The sequence below is a fragment of the Agelaius phoeniceus genome, chromosome 10 (assembly GCF_051311805.1).
Source record: "Agelaius phoeniceus isolate bAgePho1 chromosome 10, bAgePho1.hap1, whole genome shotgun sequence".
Taxonomy (NCBI): domain Eukaryota; kingdom Metazoa; phylum Chordata; class Aves; order Passeriformes; family Icteridae; genus Agelaius; species Agelaius phoeniceus.
Window position 1 is genome coordinate 5720587 of NC_135274.1, and position 24764 is coordinate 5745350.

At 41.0% G+C, this 24764-nt stretch overlaps 2 protein-coding genes across 6 annotated transcripts in view; one reads left to right on the plus strand and one right to left on the minus strand.

Annotated features, from left to right (window-relative positions):
* HDLBP (high density lipoprotein binding protein) overlaps positions 1 to 1199 on the minus strand; it is a 39090-nt gene extending 37891 nt beyond the window's left edge. The window contains exon 1 of one of the 2 annotated variants that reach the window (XM_054638861.2): positions 1061 to 1199. The gene's annotated coding sequence lies outside the window, so the exon portion shown is untranslated. Of the gene's footprint in view, positions 1 to 762; positions 832 to 1060 lie in introns of those variants that run through there. The other variant, XM_077183710.1, reaches the window with a different exon arrangement.
* On the plus strand, positions 506 to 22611 carry SEPTIN2 (septin 2). Of its 4 annotated transcripts, none has more exons than XM_077183712.1 (14): positions 1265 to 1331; positions 2060 to 2236; positions 3617 to 3649; positions 4791 to 4911; positions 8147 to 8233; positions 9102 to 9225; positions 12659 to 12793; positions 13019 to 13136; positions 14418 to 14519; positions 14810 to 14955; positions 15619 to 15702; positions 18165 to 18222; positions 19527 to 19639; positions 20045 to 22611. In XM_077183712.1, exons 2-13 carry the CDS (start codon positions 2099 to 2101, stop codon positions 19629 to 19631), a joined length of 1251 nt encoding a protein of 416 aa, XP_077039827.1. In that variant the 5' UTR covers positions 1265 to 1331; positions 2060 to 2098; the 3' UTR covers positions 19632 to 19639; positions 20045 to 22611. The 4 variants fall into 4 exon arrangements, with proteins under 4 accessions (XP_077039828.1, XP_054495294.1, XP_077039827.1 ...); XM_077183711.1 differs by having other exon boundaries at positions 1282 to 1331; positions 2057 to 2236; XM_077183713.1 differs by lacking the exons at positions 1265 to 1331; positions 2060 to 2236 and adding an exon at positions 506 to 529.
* Positions 22612 to 24764: the final 2153 nt, after the last annotated feature.

A 24764-nucleotide genomic window follows, 5' to 3' on the forward strand; every position in this document is an offset into this window, starting at 1 on the left:
ATGTGATAAAGCAATGCAGCACATATGAGTGTGCAGTTTTTTTTCTCTGCCATTACACAACAGGCTAAGATGAGAAATTACTCTTTCAAACACCTTGGGACTGAATGTCACTAATCTTAACTTCACAAGCACAGAACTGAGAATGTTTTAAATTCTAAATTTAGTGAATTCAAAGCTCTTGCCTTATCTTACAAGTTAACTGATCTCTAGATTACCAATACTCCCAGAACAACCTCCTCTCCTGCTTCTTGTCTCTCACTGGAAGAAATTATGCCTCCCAGTTATGAAACCTCCCCTACTGCTGGGGAAAGCCATCATGGGAAATGCTATTTATCATGTGCCATTTCAGCTATAGCTCAAGAATCATCAGTGCCCCGGTGCTTAACCCTCTTCAGGGCTGCTGGATCATCCCGGTCTATAAATAACCCGAAATAAAACCACACTGCAGGCATAGAGAGCAGGTCAGCAGAAGCTGAATTTCCGCTGCTATCATGCCCAGAGGCGGCTGACGCTACCTGCAGTGTCACAGGTGAGGCCACAACCCTCCCCCACCGCGGCCTGTGGCGCATCCTCAGCTTGGGGAGCGCTGGGAATGGAGACCGCTGCCCTTGGGGAGCCCGCAGCCGTGCGGGCCCGGGGGCACAGGGCAGGTCGAAGGCGGGGGGGGAGCAGTGACCGCTCCCTCAGCCGCATCCCCTTAGCGCGGCGCGGGCGCAGCCCCGGCCGGTGCGCCGCAGGGGAAGGAAGCGGGACGTGACTCACGGCTTTTGTCCGCTCGCGGGCGGCCCGGCGGCGCTGCCGGCGGAGCGGAGCCCCGGAACCCCGGCTCGGTGCGGGGTGCGCGGGCGGCACGTGGCCCGCGCTGCGCCAATGGCAGCGGCCGCGACCATAGAGCGGGGCCGGGCGCTCCGTGCACATCCCGCCCGCCGCCCTTCTCGCCGCTGCCGCCATCTTGCTGCAGGCAAAGGAAGGAGCCCGGCCGCGGCGCCGGGCCCGCGCCTTCCTCCCGCTCACCGGAGGCGCTCCCGCCCCCGCCCTCCCGCGCCGGGCCCGGCGTTACCTCTAGTCGGCCCGCAGCGAAGCCTATGCTGGGTACGAGGCCGACGGCCCGACCGCCATCTTGGTACAGCAGAGGGGATGTGCGTGACCTACAACATGCGGGCGGCCCCGCCCCCTCCCAGCGGGTTGCTATGGGGACGGGGCGCGCGCGTGCGCGCGGGGCCCCGCACCGCCCGGGGGGCGGGGCCTGAGGCGGGGCGGCCCCGCCCCCTCGGCCGGCCGTGCGCGCGCGGGAGCGGAGCTCGGGGCCGGCGGCTGCGGGAGGCGCTGAGGTGAGGGAGGGGCCCTGCCCCGCCCCGGGAGCGCGGGGTCCCACCGGGCGTGAGGGGGACACGGCGGGCAGCAGCGCTGGGAAGGGGTCTGTCCTTTTCCAGACGGACCCCCGAACCTGAGGGGTTTGGTTGAGGTGGGGTGATGCTGGTGCGGAGGGAGCGGGACGATGGGCGATGCGGTGCCCGGGAGGTGTGAGGCGCCCTGGCCGCTCTCCCAGCGCGGGACCTGGTGCTCGTGTGGCCGCCATGGGACCCCCGGGCCGGGGCCCCTCCCACGGCGGGCAAGGCACTCGCTTCTGAACGTGCTCTCGTAGAAAACTCCAGCCTCGCTGTAGAGACCGGAGGGTGAGGAACATGTCCGACCAGCTCCCGAGGAAAGTCTGGGCTGCTTCGAGGCACCCGAACCCCGACCTCAGCCCCAAGCCCCCCGTGCGATGCCCTTGGCTCGGGTTTGCGGGCCTTGGCCTTCGGGCTCGGGTGTGCTCCCGCCTGTGTGGGAGCGCTCAGACCTGGCGGGAACGCTGTGGGAAACATTCGTGAAAAGTTTCTGTGCTTGTTCTCTATGTTAAAATATAATGTAGCTGTAGCCGTCTGCATAACTCTGCTCGCTGCTTCGTTTCCTCAGGAGCTGTGAGAAACTTTCCTCTGCTCTTAGCCCGCCTCTGAGAAGTAGTTGGGTGACAGACAAGTCTCACAAATTAAAAGAATGTTCCTCTGTGTTCCAGCAGGATCTGGTTTTGTTTGGCATTGAAAACCTCTCTTGGAGAATGCTTAAGCAGGAATCAATGACATCACTGGGCAGGAAACACTCTTGGAAGGAAGAGTTGCTATCAGAGCAATCTTACATGATAACAGGCTCACGGATAAGTTCTTCACTAGCTGCATCCATCATAGCTCATAGACTGGTTTGTGGCCTGAAATACAGATGTTACAGACACTAGATTTTATTTTTATCTTGCAGTTTCACTTGAGAAGCATGCTATCCAGTTTTTATTTTGTGTCAGTAATCAGGGTGCCAGATTTTTCTCAGCAAAATTGGCTTCATGAGAAAGGACACCAAATTGCTTCAGTGTTTAACATTGTCAGTCTGTAACTCCCATCAAACCCTAATGAGGTTAAAATCGTGTAAACAAACACACCTATATGGTAGCTTTGAGAAGAAAATCCTGGAAATCATTCCCACACTGGAACAACTTTACCTTGTGCCTGAGACAAAAAAGTTGGGCTTCTGCTGTCTAAGTCTGGGCAGTTTGTTTTGATTCCAAGATGTCTCTTTGCTGGGAGGAACAGACTGAAGGCTGCTGCAAACTGAAGCAGTTTTGTGTAATTTCACACAAAGGTGACCTTGCTGACAAAATCTCCTTGGAGGATGGAAAGAATCAGGTAGTGATAACTTCAAATCCATGGAAATAAAGTGTGAGTGAGCTAGGTAAGAGGTGGCTGAGGGCTTTGGGAGTGGGAACTGATACCTTGTGGTAAGAATGTGAGCCAAGGGAGGGACTGGAAAGGGGAATTGACCTCTTTATCACAGCATATGCAGGCATTTTTATGTTGCCACAGTAAATCACATGATCTCCTGAAATCATGCAAGTTAGTGGTTGGTGAGTCTTGGTTAAGAGACTCTTTGTACAGAAATGTTAGATAAGAAATCTTTAAACATTTTTTTTGTGCCTGTTTCATCTTTTACATGCAGCTACATATGAAAATTTTATATTGGTAAACAGGAGGTGGAATGACTGAGTTTGCAAGCATCTAGATAAAAGAGGAAGAGAAAAAGTTTCATTTTGAAGCTGTGAGCTCTTTACAAAACACTCAAGCGTGGATGGAAATGTTGAGGAGAAAGAGGCTTGAAAAGAAAAATAATACATGAGTTAGGTTTGGTTTATTTTTTTTGGCTTTGAAGAAACTGTTTTCTCTAAAGAGCAAGGTGTTTTTTAGCAACTTTGGTTTGGTGAGTTTCCAGAAAGGATGTGGACTTTGAGGGCTTCAGAATGGTTTGTCACACATCTGCTGCCTTCAGCACCCCACATTGATGTTGCTTGAATTTCTTGTCTGGCTCCATTTATAGGAGCAATGGTAGCTGAAAATTCTGCCCCTTGTTAGTACAGAAGAGTCAAATACTTGTGCTCTGTGAAGAAGTTCACACTGTTTCAGAGTCTGGGCATCCAGTCAGGGATGCTCCTTTTTCAATTTACTGTGCAACAGCAGATATTACACTGCTTTGTAGGTGAATTTTTTCCTCATACAATTTTTAATAAGCTGAAAAACATTATTATTTTTTTCAGATTTTTTCCTGTCCTTGCCTAAAAATGTCCAAGGTAAGAATAACATTTCTGTCTTCTAATGTAACAATGAGAAATACATATTTTTCTTTTTAAATATTAATCTTCAATGACAAATTGTGCAACTTGCATCTGTTTGATGATGAAGGGTATTCAAAATCTACTGCCTACTGAGACACAATATTGAAAGATGAGTGATGTAAGACATAGATTAAAGTAGTTTCATGCAAGCATAAATCTCTGCAGTTAACTAATGCTCCTGGAAGGATTTCATTTTGGTCAGAGTTGTATAAAACCTCCCTGGTGCCTCTTCACTGAAACCTTTCTGCAATTTTGTTTTGAGCAGGCATCATTTAAGAAAATGGTGGTTTAGTTTTAATTTCTTTCTTTACTAATAGAATCAACTGGTTTTCCAATAAAACCCTTGATTTCAAATATTATAACCTAAAATATTATTGTCATGCTGGGATTCATCTAATTCTTGGCCCCCAGCATTTGCTATGTTGGGTAAAACACCCATGTTGGTTTATTGGAAAGAAATGAGTGATAAAGGGTGCTTGAGTGATGTGTTTGAAGAGGGAACTAAGAGATGGAAAGATTTCTCTGCCATGTCTATAGCAGTGAGCATTCTATTGTGTAAATCCCCCTTCCCCACACTTGAAGAGAGCTCTCTGAAGAGCACTTCCAGCAGATGGCTTTCACTGCACAACTTGCTCAGGCTTTTCCTTTGGATGTGCTAAAAAAGGATCAGGAATGCTCATCTTTTTCTTCAAGCCCATAGAAAACTATTTTATTTTAACTGTGTGTGAAGACTGTTCAAAAAGTGATTAATGCCCACAATTCATACTTTGTCATACTGAGATAAAGAATTGTTTGGGATTTTCTTTCTGTTTTACTTAAAGTGATCTTAGCTGGATATCTGAACAAGTGAAGCTTAGCTGGATATCTGAACAAGTGTTTCTTAAGCTCTAGGTCAATGTAGTTGTTCTGCCCTTCTTTGTGAAACTCTTGAGTAGTAGGAACCTCTGAGTAGTTTCCTCTCTGTCACATAACTTCAAACCTTTTGACTTAACTGAGGAAAGCAGTTCTACAAACTACTAAGTCTTGAGTGCTTGCTTATTGTAGTCTTATTTTATTTTTTAAGTCTTATTTTAGTCTTATTTTATTTCATTTTTAGCAACAGCCTGCTCAATTTACCAATCCAGAAACTCCTGGCTATGTTGGATTTGCAAACCTTCCCAATCAGGTTCACCGAAAGTCTGTGAAAAAGGGGTTTGAATTTACTCTGATGGTGGTTGGTAAGGAGCAATTTTATGGTTTTTCTCACAATTAGTGCTTGCTCACAGGGAATTTGAAGTTAAAACAAATGTTATTTGCACTGTTCTAAGGCTTCAGCTTGCATCAGAAACTTTCCTTTCCTGTTACATTTAGCTTTCTTTTGTATTTTGTTGCTTCTTGCAGCAGTTGTTTACCACATTGAAATCATGCTTGAATACATTAATAAGTTTGTGGGTGGATAAATTTTATTGTGCACTCCAGCAATCCCCCTTCCCTTCCCTTCCCTTCCCTTCCCTTCCCTTCCCTTCCCTTCCCTTCCCTTCCCTTCCCTTCCCTTCCCTTCCCTTCCCTTCCCTTCCCTTCCCTTCCCTTCCCTTCCCTTCCCTTCCCTTCCCTTCCCTTCCCTTCTCCCCTGTCTTACAGGATTCCAGCACTCCATTTAAAATGTAGTTTAAAACTGGTTTTGCATTTGAATACTGTCTTAGTTCATTTGTGTGTTTTGATTAAGAGACTCATTCTATTTCAAATGTTGTTTCTGCTTCTTGAGTTCAAAACAATCTGAACTCTAGTCTTTTCAACCCTTCCAAATTCTCTTGTAAAAGAGGGAGAAGGACTGAGAATGGAACCATTTGGTTTTGATCTGAGCTGTTAATTTTACTTTGATCATGGTTTTATGTTAGCAGTTGTGACCTGAAGTGTTGTTCTATTTGATAATTCATTGGGACTCTGTGTTGGTAAAAAATCTGCTGTCTGCAGAAATACCTTGATCCTTTGAGAAATTGGTTGCTATTGTTGAAAATTAAATAGATTCCCAAATCAGGCTTGGGTATCTTCTCTGTCTTTCTGTTTGTGAGCCACAACTTGTGAGTTTTGGTGTTTGAACTCTGTAATTCTTGCTTTTAAACAGGCTTTCACAAAAAGTACCCTGATAGAATTAGGCTCTTCATTACCTGGCAGCACAAGAAATAAATCCCATTAATGTGCTAGATTTGCCTAAGAGAGATCACAGTGGGAATGAGCAGGAGAGGTGAGATAGTGATGATGATAGGAGGTGTTGAACTTCTTAATGGTTTTGGATTTCAGTAGTTACAGGGAGAGTCTGTCCTCAAACCTTTCATTAGTTTTACCAAATGACAGCCCTAGCACTGCTTTTGTCCTACTTCTGGATTTTGTTCTGCAGTGTTGTACAGAGTTTGCCCTCATCTTTGCCTTCCTAGAATTTTATTGTATTTTTTGCTGTATGTGATTTGCATGATGCCATAAAGAGTAGCTCATAAAATCTAAGAGTAAAACCAAACTCTAAGTAGCTGCTTCAAATTATTCTGTCTCCTCTAACTCTTCAGAAGTTACTGTTCAGTGATCTTACAAGTGTGAACAGTTTTGAGAAAGAAAAGATCTGCTTTGTCTGCTGTAACTAAACTAAACTTCCAGATCTCTTTGAATTCTAATTGCAAATTCTGCCACATAAAACAGTTCTGGAAGAGAGCAATGTCAAATTATATAGACCAACAGTTGTTTCTTGTCTCTTGTAAAATAGAAATAGAGGGGAAATGATGTGGTGTAAGAGTAACAGAAAGAGAATTAATCCACCCATGCTGGAGTGAAGTGGAACTTTGCTGTTGTTGCCTGCCAGTATTTTAAGGGATAAATAAAAACTAAGGGAAGAGGACTTGGAAAAAAATGATTTCATTGAAAATTTGGAGTGGTATTTTAAGATACACTAGCAGAGGGAGGCAGCTGATGTAAGATAAAATAAACTGTGCTTTAAATTGTTGATTATTTCAGCAGTTTGGAATGTGAATGCTTTCTCTTCAAATATGCATGGAGTTTAAGGATGTTCTCTTGTGGGCTGTGTCACAGGGCCTGTTTTGAACTATCATTTTTCATTAAGTTGCCATCCTCCTTCATTTCTGAGCAGGATAATATTTTAAAAGCTTCCTGTGCTGAAAGAATCCTAATTAATGATTTTGCTTTTTTACACAGCTTTTGGTTATGTTTTTTTTTTCCTGCTATTGTTTACTGTGGTATCTGAAAATATGAGCTGGAGTTTATAAGAATTTGGCTGCTTGGCTGTGTTGCTCCCAAAGAAATCCCAGTCACTTGTGTTTATTTTTCTGTTCCTTCTCATTATTAAGCTATGACTTCATCTAAACATTTTTTTCACTTTAGAGTCACTAAACCACTGCAGCCAATATAATCATTGAGAGGGACTATGAAAACTGATTTGGTTCATGTGTAATATTTACCCTTACTGAGACAGTGGAATGTGGCATTGGATGAAATCACACTTTTCTGATTTTGCTGAAATGATTCCATGTGACTGTTGAGTTACTCTGGGTGCCTGTCACCCTCACTGGTGCAGGCTGGACTGGCACAATCTGATCTTCAAAGCTGCATTCTGTAAGGCATTAAAAACTGGCAACTCTTCTTTAATTCCAAAACAATTTCTGTCTTTTTTTCTGTTGTTCAGATATTTTTGTCAGATTCATATTGCAGTGTTACTCAGAGATTCTGTGGCCCATCATTTTTTAACATTTTTTTAGATTTAATGCTATCAACACCTGAAATAAAACTAAAATTCTAGAAAAAGATCTCTTCAGTGAGCTCAAGTATGGAACATTTCAAGTTGCTACTCTTTTTTATGCTATAAACATTTGTTCTGATTAAAATCTTGATCTTTAATGAGTCTAAATTTTCCTCATGACCATCAGTATCTCTAGAACAAAAATAAACTTATGGTACAATTTGGTAATCCCCAAGTTCATCAGTATCAAAAAAATTGCTCAGTGCCATATTGGCTTAAAAAACAGAAATAAATCCACTTTATGTTGCCTGGCTGTACAGAAGTTCAGCAATGCATTTTTCATTGCTTAAATTGATGATAAAGCCTTGACAGGATATAACTTCAAACTGGTTATGATATTTCACATTCTGATAACTGATAACAGAAAAGCTTGTCTTAAAAAATCAGGAGACATGAAATGGAAAATCTTAAATCTAAATGGGTCACAACTCCACTTGATTAGCAGCATTAATTACAGATCATCAGTGAGCTCTGGGAAAGTGAATTACAAAGGCAAGATGTAAAAATTGCTTTTCAACCTTTTTGTGTGAACTTGGCTAATCCAAAATGAAAAATATGTAAATTCTTACTTTGAAAGAAATATGAAAAAATCTCTAGTCAGATAATACTGTCAGATATTCTTGAAATTATTTATGTAAATATGTTGAATTTATCTTTATATTGAATCACAGGTGAATCTGGATTAGGAAAATCTACATTAATAAACAGCCTCTTCCTGACAGATCTCTACCCAGAAAGGATAATCCCAGGAGCTGCTGGTAAATACATCTTTGCTCAATGGTTTTTGGAGTTGAATGCATTTATCTGTGATTTCTAGCTCCAGTAGTTTCTAATGCATTTCTTGACACTTGAACTGTGTGATAAATCCATTTTCCTCTGCACCCAGGATGTCTATCAGGTCTTTGTTATTTAGTCCTTGGGTGTATTCATATGAACACCTAGAAATTTGGTCCCTTCTTTTGCTTAAAAACAGTCTTTGTGTCACAGGAAGAGAAACAATCAACTAAAACAGAGAATTTATTTCGTTTTTAATATGTTGCAATTGTAAACATATGAATTGTTTATGCCTTATTTTTGCATATGTTTGCATATTTTTGCATATGAATGCCTAAGTTTGCACCTTTTTTCATTTACTTTAGATTGATATTTAGTGAATGAGAACTTCACTTCTTCCTATTCTTCTTCATTTCCTTATCCTATTTTTGTTGTATGCAATAACTCAGCAAAGAGGACATGGCAATAAAATAAAAGATGCAATTTTTCTCCTTTTGCTACCTGTTGAATGACTTGCTTTAATGATTTTATCATGTTAGCTGAGGATACTTAGAACTTCCAACCTTAGGAAAAAAATCCATTACATATAATTTTATATTGTTCTCCCATTACTGATGGTTTTGTCTCAGTCCCTTTTGCCTTAATTTCTAGATTATTTTTAAGTGTGAAATCTCATACTCAGTCCTCCAATAACACTGAAGGAATTGATGTACTGAGCCTTTTTGTTACCAGGCCTTAGAATGCAATGGATGGAATAATATTTCTGCAGTTGAATTCTGCAGTTTAATCTGAGCTATCTCAGGGTGCCAGGCTCTCAGACTGGAGGTGCAGGGTGCAGTTGTTGTTTTGCAGACAAGATTGAGCGCACGGTGCAGATCGAGGCCTCCACGGTTGAGATCGAGGAGAGGGGCGTGAAGCTGCGGCTGACGGTGGTGGATACCCCGGGCTACGGGGATGCCATCAACTGCCGCGACTGGTACGTGCCCACAGAGCATCTATCTCTTCATCCCTCTGGGGGAATCACTGGGATTGCTTAGCTCTCCTGGAGGGTGGGGCTGTGCTGTGTGGCTGTGAAATGCTGGGGTTTTTGGTTTTCTAATTTTGTAGAAGTTTGGTTTTGGTGTTATGAATTAATTCCAATACGTGTGAAGAGGCATCGATAACTGCGACACAACTTGAAATTAATTTTGTTGCACTTTTTTTTCTCTGTTAACTTCCATTTTGCTTGAAAGAACTTTAAGTGAAAGTGACCTTGATTCTCAAGAATACTCTGAGAAAGTAAATCACCTACTCTTCAGTGCAAGCAAAAACTCACTCCTAAATCTTGTCCACATTCACTTGAGCATTCTCAGATTCTGTGCCTAATTTTTAAATGCTTTTCATTGACTTAGTTTTTGGATGTTTGTTTGTTTAGTTTTTTTTTCTTTTTACAAATTTACTTAATAGTAAATATTGAGATCTAATCTTGAGGTCAAATCAGTTTTCAGTGGTAATCCCTTTTCCCACATCTCTCAGACCCCTGAACCTCAAGGCAACCTCTGCCTTTCCCCATAATTTTGGAAATTAAATTTCCCAATGAAGTGAAATTCAGCTTCAAGGCCACATGTCCTGTCCTGTGAGCCCAAGGGGTACTGCATGAGCAATATCCTGTTTCATTTGTTCAAGAGCTTGTTGTTGTTCAGGATCCCACTTGAATTCATTCTTCTTCTGGGCCACATGATAGAGAGGCCCTACAATCTGACTGTACTCTGGAATATGCACCTTACAAAAGCCCACAGCACCTGGGACAGCCTGAGCTTCATTCCTGCTGCTCACTGGGGACAGAGCTGCTGTTTTATTGACCACATCCACTGGAGTCTGACAATGCCTATTTTGCCATTTTACTCCTAAAATCCAGATTTCCTGAGCAGATCCCTTGACCTTACTTTGTTTTATGGCAAAACCAACCTTCAGGAAGGTCTGGATTATCTTCTCCCCTTGCTCAAAAACTTCCTCTGTCATGTTTCTTGACATGATGATGCCATCAATGTACTGCAAGTGTTCTGAAGCCTTCCACTTCAGGAGTAACATCAGCCCTTCTATTCTGTCTGAGGACATGCCCACTGGAAGCTGGAGCTGCATTTATGCTTGAAGAGCTTCCTGTGGTGGTTGTACTTCCTCTCAACTCCTGCACCCCTGCTGCTGAGGCAGTGGTGGGTTTTCCATCCACTTCCTGATGTCTTTTCTGTGGCCATGTAGGTAAAACCACAGGTTACCACACAGTATACATCCTGTCTCTTGAGGATGGGGCTGTTTGCTCCCAGAGCAGAGACTGGCCCATACTGGTGGAGTATGGAACATTTCCTCTCTAGTTTTTTATACCTGTTCTTAATCTTGGACAGTCTTTCCACAGCTGAGGTGCAGGGTGCTAGGGAAGAAAAAAAGTTATGTTGATGTTGCCAGAGTTGGGTCACCTGAAGCACTGTTTGCTCTCCTTCTTGCATTGACAACAACACCAATGAGTTGACACACAGCAGTGCTGTGCTCTGTACAAACTTCTGCCACGTGGATGGTGTACAGTGGACCTCATATGGATCTACAGGGGACTGATGGTTATTTGGACCCCTTTAGATTGCCTCCAGCACAGCTAATTCTCTCAGGTACTGCATACCTTCATCCATGGCCTTCCACCTGCCTGGTCACACCATTAGATCATCCTTGAGACAATGCCTTTCCCTCACATTTGACAGAAGTCACCACCAGAGCTGAGAGTTTCTGTCCTCTTCCCAATCCCCTTGTCACCAAGTGACCACCAGAGCTGAGAGTTTCTGTCCTCTTCCCAATCCCCTTGTCACCAAGTCACCCCCAGAGCTGAGAGTTTCTGTCCTCTTCCCAATCCCCTTGTCACCAAGTGACCACCAGAGCTGAGAGTTTCTGTCCTCTTCCCAATCCCCTTGTCACCAAGTGACCACCAGAGCTGAGAGTTTCTGTCCTCTTCCCAGTCCCCCTGTCAATGCCCACAGCCCAGGACAGGGATCCCAGTTGCTTGGCTTCCCTATGATCTGGTTCCACATGGTGGGCCACCATGTCTTGGTACCAGAGCAGCCAGGTTGCCAGGGTCTCCCCCAAATGGCAGCTGAAATCTTTTCACATATCTTGCAGCTCACCAAAGGTAGCAATTGGGGCATTATCTCTGGCCCTGCCTCTTCCTGCTGCTTCCTCTTCATCCTTCACTAAGCAAACTGATTTGGTCTTGGTGGTCTTGGATTTCTTCTTCAGTGTAGGGGCAGCTGTTTGTGGCGCAGGTTGTGGCAGTGGTTCAGCTGCAGCTGGAATGGCCATGGTGCCTGTTGCTCTGCTTTTCTCCTCCTTGCCTGAGGTGCTCTCTAGGCATGAGCAGTGTCCACTAAATAAAAGCCAGGGCTCAGCACACTGCAATAAGTTGCTCCTCTTTGGAGTTGTCCCCTCCTGTAGATCAGAATCAGGACACTGGTGGATAAAAACAACTGGATATGAACAGGGCAGTCCCTGCAAGCCATCAGTGTCCCAGGCTGTGTCAAAAGCAGTGTGGCCAGCAGGCTGAGGGAGGGAGTTCTGCCCCACTCCTGTGGGATCTGCATTCAGCTCTGGGCTCTAACACGTGCCAGACATGGACCTGTTGGGGCAGGTGCACAGGAGGATCACAAGAATGATCCAAGGGCTAAAACAGCAGTAAAGAGAGGCTGGGAGAGTTGGGGTTCCATCTGAAAAAGAGAAGATCCAGGGAGACCTTACTGAGGACTTGAAATATATCAAAGGGGCTCACAGGAAACATGGAAAGAGAGTTAATACCAGGGCCTGCAGCAGCAGAGCAAGGGACAATGGCTTGAAACTGAAAGTAGATTTAGGTTGGATGTAGCAGAGACTTTTTTCCAGGGATGGTGTTGAGGCCCCTGGCACAGTTGCCCAGAGAAGCTGTGGCTGCCCCATCCCTGAAAGTGTTCAAGAGAACCCTGCACTAATGGAAGGTGTCCATGACAGTAGCTTGGAAATAGGTGATCTTTAAAGGTCCCTTCCAACACAAACCATTTATGATTTGAAATCAGTTTGCAACAAGAACCTTAAAATATCTTGAAAATGTGTGGTTAATGTTAATCAAGATATAAACACTAACCCAAGAGAAATTTGTTGTAGAACTGAGGCTGGGTTATGTATATATTATCTTTGTATACATATGTAATATACATAGTACCTATGCTTATTTTTTTTATTCTAGAATTCCAATAAAATTTTAAGATGTGCTCTTCTATTTTTCCTGTTCTATAGAATCAGTAAATGAATTTTTGTCCAACAGAAGACTGGTTCATCAGCAGGCTATCTTAGTGGTTTAATATTACCTTTGAAAGAGTCCTTATGTTGTGTGATTCCTCAAATCTGTGTTTGTTTTACAGCTTTAAGACCATAATCTCTTACATTGATGAGCAGTTTGAGCGATACCTGCATGATGAGAGTGGATTGAACAGAAGACATATCATAGATAATCGAGTTCATTGCTGTTTCTATTTCATTTCACCTTTTGGTCATGGGTAGGTGTTTCTCTGTCATTTTTATTCCCCATTATTTTATTTTAGAGAGTTGGTTTGTGCTTGTTGACTTAAGTTTTCAGAATCAGTTATGCAACTGCTATAACTGCTGACATTAATTGTCTGTCTTCTTTCTTTCTGTTTAAAGAGAGATATTTATGTTGGAGTGAAAATAAATTGGTAATTTAGAGTAAAAATAAATAAAAATTTTCCATATTTTAATTTTAGCCTTAAGCCTCTGGATGTTGAGTTTATGAAGGCCATACACAACAAAGTAAATATTGTACCAGTCATTGCAAAAGCTGATACACTTTCTCTGAAGGAGCGAGAGAGACTAAAGAAAAGGGTGAGTGTTTTCCTGGCTTGCAGAAATGTGGTTGTGGCAGTGTGGTGGCTGAAGAGAGGGGCATTCTCATTAACCTTGCTCTGTCCTAGCTGAGGAAAATATAATCTCATGCACAGTGTAGCATCACTTAATATGGAGTTTGATATCCTGTAAAATATTTTGTCATGTATTTAAATGAGAAATTGTCCTTAGAATGTTGTTTGCTAAATGGCAGTCTAGCTACATTTACAATTAGATTTAGTGAATTTTGAAACTTTGGAAAAATATTTAAATACCTTTGCTGATGGTAATTGCTCTGTTACCTGTTTAATCAGTCCCAAAGCTGAGATAGTATCTGCATATAGAATGTACATATTATATTTGGGGTTTTTAACCAGTCAGAATTCTGGTGGTTAAAAAGTGGGATTTTCAGAGATGTTTCTGATTGTGAGGTTGTTTTTCTTCCCTTATGTCATTCCTTCTAAAGTATTCCAGCACTGTCTTCCAGAGGAAAGACCTTTTAACACATCCAGGCATGCAGGGCTTGATGCTGTATTTGCTGGGAGGAGGTGGGATTCAACAAAACACCATGAGCTAATAACAGCTCTGAAGTTTAGAAAGAAGTGTTAGAATTAACTTGTCAAAGGCATGCTCCAGTCTTAGCTCTTGCATTGAAAACTTTATGATTCTTGTCAGTTATTCTGAAAATCCTTATAGTTATCTCACCCAATCTGGATTAAAAATAAAGACTTTTTATATGGTATACTCTAGTAGGTATGTCTAGGGTGCTAGGATTCTGCAGAAATAAAGATTATTCTTTTTTAAAGAGCAAAATTTGGGGTCTATGGTAGATGGATTCCTGGTGCAGATAGCATTACTGTCAATCATGAGGAAAAAGGTATTTGTAGTGTTTATATCTCAGTTTTTCAAACTAACCCACCCCTACCCCCCCAGTAGTAATTCAGAGGTGAGAGCAAGGAGGTTAAACTGTAGAAAGCAAGTATAACTTCTGAGTTAACACCTTTATTATTGCAAAAAAAATTGCAAAGGTTTGACATAGCACAGTTTCCACAAAGGATGGTGGTTTTGTGAACACTTGTTTGTATGAAAGTCCATGGGAAGTAGTTGTTGAATATCATGAAGAAATATGGTATTTAAAACCAAATGCTTGCTGAGCAATTTGGATCAATAAGATAAATCCAGATTTCTTAAGAGATTGTGTATTAAGTAATTTTATGTTAAGATTTAAAAGTACTGATTCTCCATGTACATTATATCAATTTCTTTTATTGCATATCTCAGATTCTGGATGAAATAGAAGAGCATGGCATCAAAATTTATCACCTGCCTGATGCTGAATCAGATGAGGATGAAGATTTTAAAGAGCAGACCAGACTCCTGAAGGTGTGACTGGTTTAATAGTTTATATACATGGATAATATATTGTATTTTTTCAGACTGCTCAGATGGCTTTAGGACAGGACCTGCAGTGCAACCTGGAGTGAGTCACTGTGTCTCTGCCCAGGCTTCCAGCTTGGAAGATGGTGGCAGAAGTTCCTTTTATTTATTTTACACCTTTAATTTAAAATAATTATGAACTTATTACCATATGCAGTGCTGAGCAGAACAAGAGTTGTTCCTGGAGTTGTTTGTCCTGGTTCATTATAAGTCACTTTTTCACTTTTGGCTTTCAGGCCAGCATTCCATTTTGTGTGGTGGGGTCCAATCAACTCATTGAAGCAAAAGGTAAAAAAGTCAGAGGTCGGCTCTACCCCTGGGGTGTAGTTGAAGTGGAGAATCCAGAGCATAATGACTTCCTGAAGCTGAGGACCATGTTAATGTAAGTTAGAACATTCCAATTAAGTGGTAGTTTACAAAATAATCACCAAGATAATCAAGCACTGCACTGAGGGTTTGCAGCAGTTCTGTAATCCCTGGGCACATTGAGAATTTGTGTGGAGAATGCCATGAGCAGCCTTGACCTAGCTGAGCTGGGCCTAGTCAGAGGTTGGACCACCCAGGATCCACAGGTGCTCTCTGATCTGAATTACTCAGTGATTCTGTGAAAATAATGATTTTGCTGATTATTTTGTCCAATGTAGTGTTGTATTACTACTCAGATCCCCTGGAACATAAACCAGGTAGTGCTGATTTCAATATATCTATTTCAATATATCTATAAGTAGATACATTTGCAAGGGAGCAGACCTGAAAAGCCCCTGGTTGTTTTTTTTCCTGGTCTTTGCTACTCTGTCTTGCCTGCTCAGATTCCTCAAAGGCCTCACCCAGGAGTGCAGCTTCTGTCAGGGCAGTCTCAGGGCTGAGGTGACCTCTCTGTGTCCTTTATTGCACCAATTGAACTGAAATTAGTTTGAAATTAGTCTGCTAAGTGGGTGTGCATGCTGAGCACGTTGATCCAAGACAGTGCTGAATGTGAGAGTTGCTTAAGCAAACTGATGTGACACGAGGATGTTTTATCTTTTAATCCCTGTGCTTCCTCCAGCACCCACATGCAGGACCTTCAGGAGGTGACCCAGGATCTTCACTATGAGAATTTCCGCTCTGAGAGGCTCAAACGAGGCAGCAGGTTGTTATCTCATGGTTCCATGTTGTTTTTTCCTTTTCTGAATTTGTATTTTGCTCTCTCTGTGTCTCACCTACCATTGCATTGCTTAGGATTTGGTAGACAAGGGCAAGCTCTGTAACTCCAGTCAACATCAAGTTCTATAGAGCAGGTTACAAAGAGTGTAGCAAAAAATATTTGGTAAATCTGAAGTGATGGTGGTGGAGTTAGGGAATTGTGGGAATAGATCTGTGCTTTGATCTGAGGCAGGCTTAAACACAGTTGGGTTGGAATGTTGAAGGTACTAAGTAGGACAGATGTCTATGATAAATGTTGTCTTAAAAAAATCTGCTAATTAGATCAGAGCTGATATCTTAAAAAGAGTGTGGGCTTTTTTTCAGAATTAACAACCAGAATATTTGGATGGGGCCTTTCAAAAGAGATGATCAAATTTTTTGCAATTTTGCTTTATTAAACATGACATACATAAATAGTAGCAGTCACAGACTGTTGGCCGTGTTTTGAGCTGCCTTGGATAGGGCACAGCTTTCCTGGAAAGAGAACTGGGCAATCCACCCCATTTTTAAATACAATAGCAGGGGCTGTAAAGATGAGCTGGGGAGGGCTTGAGGGTAACTGCACGATTCCTGGTTTAGATGTTTCAGCTGCATCTCTTCTTACAGCCACTAGAGGGGCTCCAAATTGCACTTTTTGGGGTTTTTGGGGCATTTTGCAAAAGTTTCCCCATCAAGCTGTTAACAGACATTTTGTAACATGTCTGGTCAGTTTTCAGCAAAAGGAGTTTTCCTTTTAGAGTTTTCTGCCTGTAGCATTGGCCTAGAAGCAATATAAAATGCTCTTCTCTCCTGATTTTAAATCCTGCTTTCTGAAATTCAAGGTAAAAGTCCCCAAACTTCCCAAGTTCTGGCACCTCTTATCCAACAGGTGTGTACAAAGGCCTTAGAGGTAATGTGACCTAAGGTCATCCAATTTTTAGAGGATTTCAAGTTCCTGTTAAGTTGGGTATGTGAAACTAAAACATGTTTTGTTTATTTTCTAGTTAAGTGGCCCATTTGCTTTCCCATTTCTGAAATGGTACTAGAACGTTTACAATAAGTGAGGGTAAATTTCATGTGAATTTATTTCAAGCTTGCACTTCTGCTACCAGGAGTGCTTACAGTAGGTGTTTGTTGACTGTGCTCACTGATGATCTCAGAGGTTTTGGGGCACAGCAGATTTTTTTACAATGTATTTATTTGCACAGGGTTTATTTACAGTAATTTTTTTTTTATTTACACGGGATTTTTTTTACAAAGTATTTCTCTGTTAACTTTTTAACAAACACCAATTTGTTTGCTTGACATGTTTGATGGCACTTGCTTGATTAGCTCCATTAGTAGATCCTCCCTGTTGTGACATGGAGAAGGAGAAAGCTATTAGTAAAGTGGTAGGAAATCTTGAATAAAGCCAGGTATGGGGAAGGCAGTCACTTCTCCCAAGTAACAAGTGATGCAATAACAGGAAACAGCCACAGGTTGCACCAGGGAGCCTTAGATTGATATTAGGGGAAATTTCTTTACAGAGAGGGTGTTATATTACACTATGCTATATTACACTATGCTATATTACACTATGCTATATTACACTATGCTATATTACACTATGCTATATTACGCTATATTACGCTATATTACGCTATATTACGCTATATTACGCTATATTACACTATATTACACTATATTACACTATATTACACTATATTACACTATATTACACTATATTACACTATATTACACTATATTACACTACATTGTCATATATCATATAATATCATATATCATACTATATCCTACTATATCCTACTATATTATATCCTACTATATTATATCCTACTATATTATATCCTACTATACTATATCCTACTATACTATATCCTACTATACTATATCCTACTATACTATATCCTACTATACTATATTATACTATACTATATTATACTATACTATATTATACTATTATACTATATTATACTATACTATATTATACTATATTATATGCTATACTAAAACTACACTAAAAAAAGAGAAAGGACATATCAGAAAGTTTAAGAAGAGTGATAATGAAACCTTGTGATTGATTCTTCAGAGTCTGACACAACTGATGGTGATTGGTCATTAACTAAAAACAATTTACAGGAAGCCAATCAAACATGCACCTGTTGGTAAACAATCTCCAGACCACATTCCAAAGCAGCAAACACAGGAGAAGCAATCAGATAATTATTGTTTTCATTCTTTTTTGAGGCTTCTCAGCTTCCCCAGAGAAGAATCCTGGCAAAGGGATTTTTCAGAAAATATGACAGTGACAGTGGGGGACATGGTTTAGTGGTGAACACAGTGGTGGGTTAATGCTTGGACTCAGCCATCTTAGAAGGTTTTTCTAACCTTAATGATTTTATGTTTCTAACAATATTAATATTATTTTAGGAAAATAGAAGATGAAGAAGTGAATAAAGACCAGATTCTGCTTGAGAAGGAAGCAGAAGTAAGATGACAGAACTTTATATTTTCGTAATGGGAGAATTTTTGTTCTTTTGTTGCTACTTTAGAGCAAACATTTATATGATCTTGGTAATTCATAAAGGAAAAGCAGTTATATGCCAATATAAGGTTATTTAAGGTTCACTAAGAAAGCAGAATGAGAAGAGGCGAGAGGAGACTGAGGAGAGGGGTTTTTTGGGACAAGTGGAATGTGGTAAAACATGATTCCATTTTAGTGATCAGCAGTGGATGTAACACACACAGTGTGGGCAAGGAGAGACATCCTCATGGGAATAAGGGTTCTGCAGTTAACAGCTGCAGATTGGGACAAAGTCAGTTCAGCTCTGCAGCAAAAGAGAGGATGATGGTAAAAACAGTCAGAAATAAAAAATGAAACAGAAATTCTCATTCTGCCACTGTTACAAATTTATAATGCACAGATCTAATGCTGCTTTTCCTGTTCCTCTAACCTATAAAGGTTATAGATAGGCAAGACTAGAAAAAGTGCAATGAAAAGCAAAATGTGGGCAGAAAGGCTGAAGTGGAGACCTGAAGCAGGTCCTGTGCTAGGGTAGATGAGATTAATAGCCTTGTTGAGAAGTGGGTGACAGAAGGGAAAGGGTCTGACATGATCACAGATGGCAGGATGAATGGGAATCTACCACACAAACATGAGGTCATGGTTGATGGGATTCATAGATGGTTGATTTCAATTTAAAAAGCCACTTCTAACATAGTCTGTTAGTCTAAAATGCAATACTCTAAAACTGAGCTTCAGCCAAGTGTAGTCATGCTTGTGTCTCACTGGATGGTTTGCCTGTAATACTTTCTTCCACCTAGTCATGCCTAGCAAGGGACTTGGGGAATAATCCTGACAATTGTTTTTGGATGACAGGTACAGGAGTAGTTTGGAGGGACATAACCAGCCTGCTTTTTTTTTTTTTCTGATAAACTTTAGTAAGTGTAAATGTTTGTTCAGTATTTCAGAACCATAATTTTTATACCTGTAACATCAGAGACTTCCACTTAGAGATGCTTAAAAATCCCATCCCACAGTACAATAATAAAGCCTATTTATTTCAGTCAATTCCCACAGTACAATAATAAAGCCTGTTTATTTCAGTCAATAAATGCTAGCCTCTTCAGTGATGAAGAGCAGTAAAAGAAGATGCCATAACCTGAATACATTACCTGTCAGATAAAGAAAATGCAGATATGTGATCCCTCTTTAATAAAAATAAGGATTAGAGTGGTGACAGTGAAGAATTATCTTCTGAGCTCCAGAATTCCTCTGTGCTGCTTTTCCAGCTGCGTCGCATGCAGGAGATGATTGCAAGAATGCAGGCCCAGATGCAGATGCAGATGCAAAGTGGAGAAGGTGACAGCAGTGCAGTTCATGGGCATCATGTGTAAAGTCTTGGGTAAGATGCTCAAACAGCCACTTAAAGGGCTTCTCCTTTAGCTGCTCTCTAATGTGCTTGGTATTAAGAAGTTCTGGAAAAATGTTAATGAGATGGGTTTCCATAGGTTTCAGTCTGAATTTTAATTTATAAGGGTTAACTGCTGTTTGCAAAGTTAGATGGCTTGGAGTCAAACTAAACAGTGTGGTGGTGTGTGTGTATACATATAAAATTTTCCCAGAAAGTCAATACAATATATCCTGGTAAGAATTATGAAGAAGTCTTTGAAATAGTTTAACCAGGTTTCTTAATCTCATGATGAAGTCATTGTTTACTTGTGACTTATAAAATGTGTGCAGTTCTTTCAGGTTTCTTAATGTGAGAAGACTGCTGATCTGAAATGGTATTTTCCTGTCTTGTTTGTAGATGATTTTACCCCCTGCCTCACAGGAGACCTCCTGGAGCTGGATTGCAGTAGTGGAGGACAAAAGGATGCCTCTTGCCTCCATTTGATCTGGAGCTTGCTGTGGAGTTTAATGTGGGACTGTTTTGTGGTAACATCTTGTGAGATGTATTTCATAACATGTAGTTAGTTGGTATTTTTATATATTATACACATTTGACTTCCATTTTCTTTAGTCCTTCTTTTCTTGAGGTTATTTTAAATTTCCTATTAGGGATACAAAATAGTCATTGAAAGTTTTCTAGCCTGATATGCAGTAGATAATAATATTTTTTTAATACACCTTATTAGCTCCCTGCTTTTAACTTTGTATTCCATTTAGAAATAAACAGCTGCCAGTGATACCTTGTTCAGTGCCAGGTAACAGTCACCTCACTAAGGCTGCACCCCTGCAAGGTTAATTTTATAAATATTGCAGTGTTTACATGTGTGTGTGAGACCAGCAGCCCTTTCTCTGTCTCTGCTCACAGCAGAGGATTTCCTTGGCCTCTGCAGAATATCAAATGAAAATTCAAGCATGCCTTGTGTCTTAGCAAAAGAAAGAAGAGGAGATGCCTCAGTGTGTGAGAGGCACACTGTATGTTACATGACAGGCATTATTTCTTTTAGATTTAACCTTGAGGGTTATTGTTTTCCTAAAATCTCTTATTCTATTGCAGCTAACTTTGAATAATTTCTTGTAGGCCATCACAAATCACTGCTTCTACTTTCTGGCTTTATTGTAGCCAAATCAACTTCAGTAAGGCTGATTTTATTGTTGAAGGAGATAAACTCCAAAGAGTAGTTTTCTATGCATGGATGTTTCCTATATCCAAAGGATGAGAAATTCTATAATTCCTAGTAAGTATTTTCATACTATTTTTAGGGCATTGTAAACTGTTACATGTAGTAAAAATATATATTAGCACACTTGTGTTTTTAAAAGTGACCTGTTCCTGACAGGATCAATGCAAACTGTATTTTAAGTTCTTGCTCCAGGATAGAGTCAGCAGTATTACTTCAGGAGAGACTCTGTTTTCTTTTATCACTTTTTTAATCCTGGTAGCAAAGGAGGCTGTTTTTAGCTTGGCTGGGCTTGTGCTGCAGATCATTCCTTGTGTTGTGTTTGCAGCAAACAATCAATAATCAACACAAGTGCCCAGCTGGTGGCTAACAGGACAAGCAGTGACACACCCTGGGTTGTTTGCTGCTCCTGATAAAGCCAGCAATCAGATTTCTTCATCTGTTCTATCACAAAACATCCTTATCTGAGCAGCTAATAAACAAATAGATAGAATTGCAACTTCTTTTGGCTCTTTGAGCTCAGGTGCAGCTGTGACTTTTATAATTTTGTTAATGTTCCTGTGAAAAAAATAATAGAATTTTTACAGCTAATGTATAATTCCAGTGGTGCTTCAGTGGCTAGATGAAATATAAATATCAACTGAAATTTTTACCTACCTGAAACTGCTGTTTTATGTTTGAATCTTTCTAAAAATGTGAAGTAAAATCCTGCATTGTAGCTGGGGATCTCCAGCTCTCTCTTTCAAACAAACTTTGACACGACTCATTTGACCTTCCCTAACCTTTACAAAAGTGAAAATGAGAACCTTTTTGTATGCACAGAAGAGTCAAATCCCATTTGGTCAAATCTCTGCATATAAAACTTGGATGGAAAGACATGTACTTCTAAATTGTTGAATTGCTTTTTCAAAAGAAGGTGTAGGACCAAGGTAATGTAGCAGCACTGTCAGAGAACACTCCACAACACCTTATTTATTTCTATTACCATGAGCCTGTACTTGAAGAAAAACTGTGAAATATGAAATGTCTGCACAGGGGCCTGGTTGTACTTGTCACTCTCACTGTGTATATTGGGTTTTTTTCCTCTATTTTTAGCATGGGAACAAGAGCACATTGTCCATTTATTTAGTGCTGTTTGGTCACCATCTGTGAAATTATTTCTTTGGAATATTTACATATCTATTAAAATATTTGTTCAGGATAAAGCATTTCATGTTATTATTAAGCAAAAAAAAAAGTAATTGATCTAAAAATTCAACAGGAGAAATATTTTTCTATGTTGTTTTGGCATTTAATGGGAAAAATCAAGTTTATGGCACTAGCCATTTTAGGTAATTAATTACTGCTTCTTCCCAAGCCTTTGGGACAGTTGTTCTTTGTGTGCCTGATGTCTCTGAAGGTCTAGTTCCCCTTCACTTCTCTTGGGATGGTCTTGAAATGGATGGTTTTGTGCTAAGGCATGAAAAGCAAGACTACTTTGCTCAGAAAAGCTGCTGGTAAAAGAAAAATATGAGTAGCAGGAAGGCTTGGGGACAAAAGGTAAATTCTGTTTGGTGGCTTGCTGAACTGGCCACAGTTCTTTTTCTTTTACTGTGTTGTGATGGTTTTTATATTAGGAGTAAAAATACTTTTGAATTTGCAGAGCTTTATAGTTGATAGCAAAAGTTACTAGTTCTTGGTACAAAAACCTGTTATAATCTATGTACTACAATTAGCTAAAACTGTAATAAAAAATGCTAAAATACTGTTTTGTGTTTATTATGATTCTTTATTATACTCATTGTTAATTTGTGGCGATATGTTTGAATTATTGTCCTGTTCCAGCCAGGACAGAGTTAATTTTTGGGGCAGGGTTGAAGTGGCAGTGGGTGGGATTGGGCTCCATGGTGGGCATTTTTCCATGTGAAGCTCTCTCTCTTGTTTGTATCCATTTTGTTATTTAATATGGTTGCTATTACTGTTCCTTTTCTTATCTCATTGCTTTTTCCAGGAAATTCTTCTTATAATATTTTGTGTATTTCCAGTTCTCCTTTCCATCCTGATGCAGAAAAGAGGGAGAGAGGAAGAGGGAGCAAGTGATGGGCAGCCTGGTTTGGAGTTTCAGTCAGAGTTTTCAGTTTGGAGTTTCCTAAACCAGGACAGCCTTAATTCAGCCCCAGTGTGGGGCACAGAGTGAGATAACCACAGATCTGCCCAGAACAGGCTGGAAACAGGTTTGATCCAAGCATTTTCTGTATTGGAGTAGTCACAATATTGCTTGGTCTGTTCAGTGGGTGTGATGCCTAACTCTCTGTATTTTGCCATAGATGCTCCTCATGGGGGGTTTTCAGGGCAGGGAGAGCAATCAGGATTTGATTTTTGCTTTGTTGCTGTACTGTGGGATGCCACTTCATGACATGATAACTTTGAGGGTCACTTGATGATCAGTGTTGCCCTGCAGGGAGAACAGGGAAGGATGACTTTCCCCAGCTTTTCACCCCTTTTTCCTCCCTGCAGCCTGTTACAAGAGCTTTTGAGAGTTCTGAATTCCCTTTGTATGTTAAGGAAAGCATGTTCTTGTTGCCAGGTCTGCCAGGTCTATTCAGTGGGCCCCAAACCATGTTGAGAATCAGGACAGAGATTTCTAGGGAGGTCATTCAGAGATCTGCCCCCAAGGATGAATAGACATGCATAGCATGGGAGAAAATGGGCCAGGATTTGGGGAAATTCTCTGCTCCAGTGGCTTGGAAGTTCACCCCTAAAGAAGTACAGAATACACTGTTAAAGTGACAGAATATTTGCAAGGAGAATGCTGTGGCAACCCCAGAGAGGAGAAACCTCTGGCAGTGTGCTGAGCCCTGGCTTTTATTTCCTGGAGCCTGCTCATCACTAGAGAGCACCTCTGGGGAGAGGGAGGAAAGCAGAGCAGCAGCCACCATGGCTGTCTTTAGACTCTCTCCCTTTCTTTGCTCCTTCCTTTTGGGATCCTGCAAGCTCCCAGCTTTTTCCTTGTATTTCATCCATACTTTTGGGGTAGCATTTTGTAGGTTCCACTTGTCCTGGTTAGAGTGATGGTGGCTTGTATGCCCAAATGTTCCCTTTTCTGAGGAGAGTGGTTCAAGTTCACTCCCTAGCCATCATGGCTCTTCAGCAAAGAATGAGGAAAAAGATCATTCAGAGCCTGTGGTGTGCCCTTTTCAGGTGGTTTGGAATATTAGGATGGCTGGGCTGGAGATCAAATTCTGACACTGCTTGCTCCCAGGCTTTCCATTAGTGTGACTCCTGTGGATGAATCAGTCACACCCCTGCCTTCATACACACTCTAATGACCTCAGAGTAAGCTGCTGAGGAGAAAGCTCTCCTGTGATGTGAGTGGAAGGGAATGTTTGGCATTCATTAACAAATGCTACCAATCCCAACTATATTCAGAAGGCATTTAGTAGGAAATCCTCTCAGGACTGAAGGAAATGAAAGTTCAGGTTCATGGGTTGTAACTTCAATGTCAGTGGAGTCCTTTGCTGTTTCTGACTCAATGGACAGCATGGGTGCAGAGAAGTGCCTTTTCCAGGCAGCTCTCCTGCTCCACACTGACAAATACTCCACTTGCCTGGATCTTTCTGAGTATTTGGACAGGGCTGAGCACACCTCCTGTGTCTGTTTTGTTACCTCTCTGTGGTGCTCTTGCTGGTTTATCTGGCTTCTGGGCCTTGGAGAAGGATTTCTATCAGCATTTTGCTAGCTTGTTACACACATTTAGTGGTTACAGAGAAAGAAAGTGAACAAAATATCTATAAACTTTTGTTTCCTGTCATCTGAGTAAAGAAAAATGAAAAATGTAACTTTTCCTGCCTTTCTCAGGACACTTTGTAGTAGATCCTGAAATGCTGCATGCTTTAGGGAAGTGTCTGAACTAGAGGACAA